We start from the raw sequence: 5,780 nt of genomic DNA on the forward strand, positions 1-5,780 counted from the left end.
GAACTCTTTTAGAGTTACCATATATCAATCAACAACTACTGCATGCCTTTATCTGAACAAAAACGAGACCTTCCAGAACCAACTCAAATTCCATCTCTTCTCACAATGGTACCCTTCAAGTTTAAAAGAATTATCTCAACCCTGAGTATTTGATTACATTTTTAAAATAACTTATTTTACTTGTAAGGAATAATAATATATATTACTTGTAAGAAATACCAAATTCATATGTGACACTAATTATTCTGAGTTGCATTGGAACATTGAGTTCCACTGTGACAGATAATTCATGCTTTTTACTTTTGGATCCTTGGCCACCCACACCATTAAAAAATTGTCAATGCTTATGTTTGACAATACTTCATGTTTTCCACCATGTGAGATTCATTGTTCCATAGTAAAATGTAATGCCATATTTTTCTTTGCTTCTTTTGCAATGTGAAACCAGCATTCAATATCAAAATTGAGACTAGGCTTGAAGAATGTCTGGGTCAAAGGCATCATTTGAAGTTCCACTTGCCCTTGTTGCTTTCACAGTCCTTTTCTTCTTCTTCTTCATTATGTCTTTCTTAGATTGCTCCTCAACACTATTAGATGTGAAATCATTATTTGCCTGGAATTCTGTTTCATTCATTTTCATGGTTTGCTTCTTCTTCTTCTTTGTGTCTCTATAGGGAAATTCAAGTAAAAAGACAGCATTACAGCTTTCCCGAACCTACCAAGGTCCAACCAGGGTTCCCCAAATATTTCAATTTTAGATGTCATTTATGTGGATTTATTGCCTTCCATAAGACTCTCTTTATGGAGGGTAAAATGGTTGCTCTCACAGTGCTGGGACATACCAGTGCAAGAGCAGGAAAAACTTGTCTAAACATGCTCCCCAACTAAACTGACCTTTGCCAAGTACAATTCTCTTTATGCAATTGTTATAAGAAGCAACAGACAATCTCTAACATCAGCATCCCCAAAGCTCAAGAACCTGCTTATCTGCTTGTCCAAACAGCACAACAATGACACACGTATCCCTATCAAGTTTGCAACTCTTCTGTGATGCTCCTATTCCTTGCTGCTCATTAAATTATTGAATTGTTTCAAGTTTTGTCTTCTTGACTGCAATATAATATTTTATATATTTGTGTGTTTGTGTGTTTTCAGTGGTATGTTATCAATAAAAATGTCTTATTTTACAATGTCATAAAATATGAACAATTCTATTCAGTGTTTATTACACTTGTAATTTTGATCTTTCCCCAAGACTAGTCTTCATTTTAGATCAAGTTAAAAATTGGCTCCACAGTTACTTATTCCATGAACACAGATTGTTAAAAAATCCCTTAAGAGATTATTTTTGGACAGAGATACACCAGAAATCCCAAACTTGACTGATTCATTAATATTTAAGATTATTACATTGTAATACCTTTCTTTTTCTGTAAGGTTAACATAACATATGAGGGGAGGGGGAACAAGAGATCCTGTAGCCACTGTGCAACTGGTGCCTTGTGGCAATTTTTCAAGAACAATAACTGCTTCTAAAATGGTGTCAACGGCCACGGGATGGACTCGTGGCTGCCATCAAATTTAGTGAAGTATTTGGTTTGATGACGTACTTGGTTATGATTTTCTCCTGGGACACAGAACTCTAGACTTGACTTATCCACATTTGCTTGGCATTCCTTTGGTCTAAAACCATAAGTTGGTCGTTTGCTGCAATGGATATTGCTCTGATAGTGCAACTGACATTCTAGCATGATACATAACAAGTATCCAGGCCCGTAGCTAACATGGGGCCCACGGGGCCCGGCCCCCTTGTGTTTCTTCTGGGCCCCCTCCCTCCAGGGCTGCCCCCAAAGTGCTCCAACTTACCACCTGCACTGTACTTCCATTTAATTAGCTGGCGGCCCCCCCCCAGGCCCCCTCCCAAAGAATTCCCTGGCTACGGGGCTGCAAGTATCTCTTAACAAAGCAGCTGCACACAGTGCTCAAAGCTCACCCCAGCTCGACCATCAAGAAAGGAAATAACATCACTAGCAATGTTCCCTCTAAGCTGTGGAGTCTTGTGAACAAAAATTCTACTTTGTGAGCTATTGGCATAAAAGTTGTGAGCAAGCGATTTGGCTCCTGCATAAATCAGTTTGCTCTGGAGCCATCCTCCCTGAGCTGAGACAAAAATCTGTGAGCCGGAGGCGAAAAAACTGTGAGCTAACTAACAGTAACTCAGCTTAGAGGGAACACTGATCACTAGCCATTTCCACGAGTTACCTGCCCCAGCTTCAATTAGGGTTGCCAAGTCCATCTTCCACCCCCAGTGGGGCAGTGCTCAAAGCTCACCCCAGCTCGACCATCAAGAGAAAAGGAAATAACATCACTAGCCATTTCCATGAGTTACCTGCCCCAGCTTCAATTAGGGTTGCCAAGTCCATCTTCCACCCCCAGTGGGGGACTTTGGGGGCGTTCCTGGAGGGGGCGGGGCATCCCCGACATGATGATGTCATGTTGGGGACATCCGCCCCCCCACCCGTGCGCCAGATCTCCAGAAACGGCAGTTCCCTGCACTTAAAGGAGCTGGCGTTTCCCTTTTAAATGCAGGCGGCGTTTCCCCTTTAAGAGCAGCCGCGTTTCCCTTTTAAGAGCACGAAGCTGGCATTTCCCTGCAAGCTTGCGGAGATCGGGCTTGGGAGGAAACCTGGGTTCCACACACTTAAAGGGAGAGAGATGGGTGGCTGTGGGTGTTGGGGGTGGGGCTTCCCCCGCTGGCCATCTGGCCGGTGGCGGGTAGAACCCCCCCAAAATGGGGGGACCCCTGGCAAACCGGGGGGTTGGCAACCCTAGTGGGGTCACCTCCACCAGCATGTGCCCACAAGGCAGCTGGTCATTAGACCAGACTCACAGCACTGTGGTGCGTCCTTGAACTCCCTAGGGTTCCCCTGGCTTTCCCCCAGTCTTTTTCAAGCCTGTCTTTCTGCAAAGTTTTGGGAAAGAGAACAGTAAAGCCAAGAAGGTTACTGTGTGGGTAACCTTCCAGCCTACATGGCAGCCATTTTCTCTGACCCTTTCCCTGCAAGGGCCATTTCTTACCTACCACCACTGAGGGGCCTTTTTTTTTTTGCTTTTATTTTATAAAATCAGCAATTTCATAGCACTATATTGATAGTAAGTAGCTTCTGCCATGGGAAAGGTAAGAGCTAGAGACTTACCTTTTTAAACAGATGAAAGATGGGAATTCATATTTATTGTTATTCCTGTACATTAATAAAATGATATGAAACGGCTAATTAAAAAAATAATAAAGCTCCAGTGGCCCAGGGTGGGGTGGGAGTGGGGGCTGATGGTGGGGACTGGGGCAAGGAAACTGTTGGGAAACCTGACATGTGGAAGCCCTATTGCTGCTGTACTTTATGGCAGCTGTACTGGCATTGGGGCAACCCTATGCATCTCATCTCACGTGGAAACCAGCATAGTTTTTAGGTAACCTTAGAACATAGGATGACATTTGCACTATGCATCTCACATCTTCTTTGGATAGTCTACTGTAGTAAAGACTATTCTTTATTTTTTTTTCTTAATGGCTTTGCTAGAGCCATTAGTCTCATTTCAGGTTAACACCCTAATTTAGTCTGTTTTAAAGTGCTACAGGAAAAACACCAAAACTTCCAGCACCTTCCAAACAGTAAAACAAACAGAACAGGGTGTTTTATACAACTGGTTGCTTACCGTGGGTCCAGGAATTCTGTGTCATTTTCTGAAACAAACCTTAGGTCTCCTGACTTGCTGATGATTGCTGACGTCTGCAAAAGAGGGAACTTTAATCAGTAAAGGAGAACAGAGATAGAAAAAAATGGGGTCAACACGTGTACAATGAAAAACCCACGGGCTTCCTGAATGAGGAGAGGATATACCTCACTTCACATAGAAGGTCTGTCACCCATGAAATTCTCACACTATGTGGTTAAAAAGAAGGAAACAGTCCCTCAGCTTTAAAAACCCCTTGAAATGTTCAGGTGTTTGTAGAAAAAAACACCAAGTTATGAGTCTATGCTTCAATGAGTATTAAACTACTCTTTAAAAGATTACAGTCATTTTCAAACATTCTGACAATGAAATAATAACTAACAACAATTTGCAGGGTGAAGGGATATTTTCAACAAGATGGCACACCAGTATTGAATATTTAGAAATATCAGTTATATTTTATATCAGTTATTATATTCAGCACAATTTTTAGTAGGTGAATTTTATTAATAAACTATACACACAAATTAATCACTTATACTTTGCCTTTTTTGAGGTGGGATGTTTTATTATGTACACATTGCATTTTAAACTGTATAGATTATATAGATTGGAGCACCAGTTTTATTGTGTGTAAAATCGTTTTTACTGTTTTATTATTTATATCTTGTTGTTAGCCGCCCTGAGCCACCGGGTAGGGCGGGATAGAAATCACAAAATAAATAAATTTTTTAAAAAAATTAACCCTGATCTTCCCACAAGGGGCTCAGGGCAACAGTTACAGCATTCTCCTTGCAATACCCTCAACAACTCTGGTCCATTTGACAACAGTTCAGTCATAGGCATTCTCTGTGGTCAGTCCATTGCTCTGGAATGGTCTACCAGAGGGGATATGGCGGGAACTTTCACTTACTGCATTCAGAAGGCTGTCAGTTCAGTTTCAGATGGCATTTGAAGCTGGATAAACTGTGTTTATCATGCATTCGTTTCAACTTGCTGGACACTTATGGTGTCTGTGTCCTGCAGCTGATTTAGTAGCTGCCTCAAGTTTGCAGAGATAAAGCAGGGTATGAATATTTTAAATATATAAACATCCATGAGTCGCTTTCTTCTCCTTCAGTTTATCCTCACAAACAACCCTATCAAGTAAGCCAGATTGAAGTAAAGTGGCCAGTTTAAAGATAACTGGCAAGGTTCATGGCTGAACGGGGATGTTTTGAAATGGTACAAATACAAAACAATGGTGTTTGTTGTTGTTTAAAGAGAAGAGGCTTTCATATATTTCCATATACATGGATGCCTTTTGGAAAGTAATCATAAAACCGATACCCCTCCTATATATAATTACCCCCAACCCTCATACTGCAATCCAGTCCATAATCCAGAGAGAGCTCCTTTTGTTATGATCAAGTGACTTCTGAAGGGTTGTTTGGAACACCTGACATCACAACTGGTTCAGAAACTTTCCCCCAAGTTTCAGAACTCCCTCAGCTTGCCACGTGGTGTGGAGGTGGTATTAAGGGGCATGTGGCATAAAGTGTGCAAGGCCTATAGATAGCAAACATAAAGTTGTACTCATATACTTATGTTCAGCAACATTAGCAGTCCTATCTGACAAATATTTGGATGCCTCAGAATAGATTAAAGAGTTATTTTTATCTGCCACATTAGTTTTATGTGGCATGCTCTCTTTCCTGGCATAGGGTCCCTTTCCCTGCCACAGTGAATCTCATTTACGCTACTAATTGTTTTATGCTCTGGGTTTTTACTAGATAGGTTATATTTTTTAATGATTAGCAAGTTTAATGATTTTATATTTTTTATTTTTACAATTTAAACCTGTTTTATTTTGTGAGCTGCAGGTCTCTGACCCCAGGGCATATAAACTTTCAAAGATACATAAAAATAATAAACTTAAGCTGAATCCAGGTAAAGAAGAAATTCTGATGGGTGGCTCAGCTGACCACAAGGTGGTACTCAGCAGGGCTCGTTTCGTAGAAAAAGAGCTAGATGAACTCATTAGCATAACTCATTAGCATATGCCACAC

At 41.0% G+C, this 5,780-nt stretch overlaps 1 protein-coding gene across 1 annotated transcript in view; it reads right to left on the minus strand.

Moving 5' to 3' along the window:
* Nucleotides 1-251: 251 nt before the first annotated feature.
* The window catches only part of AHI1 (Abelson helper integration site 1), a 192,421-nt gene continuing 186,892 nt past the window's right edge, over nucleotides 252-5,780 (minus strand). The window contains 2 exon segments of the mRNA XM_015412078.1: nucleotides 252-668; nucleotides 3,715-3,788. Coding sequence (XP_015267564.1) covers nucleotides 470-668; nucleotides 3,715-3,788 — 273 coding nt within the window. The 3' untranslated portion in view covers nucleotides 252-469.

This window comes from Gekko japonicus, unplaced genomic scaffold (assembly GCF_001447785.1).
Source record: "Gekko japonicus isolate JY-2015 unplaced genomic scaffold, Gekko_japonicus_V1.1 scaffold184, whole genome shotgun sequence".
NCBI lineage: Eukaryota > Metazoa > Chordata > Lepidosauria > Squamata > Gekkonidae > Gekko > Gekko japonicus.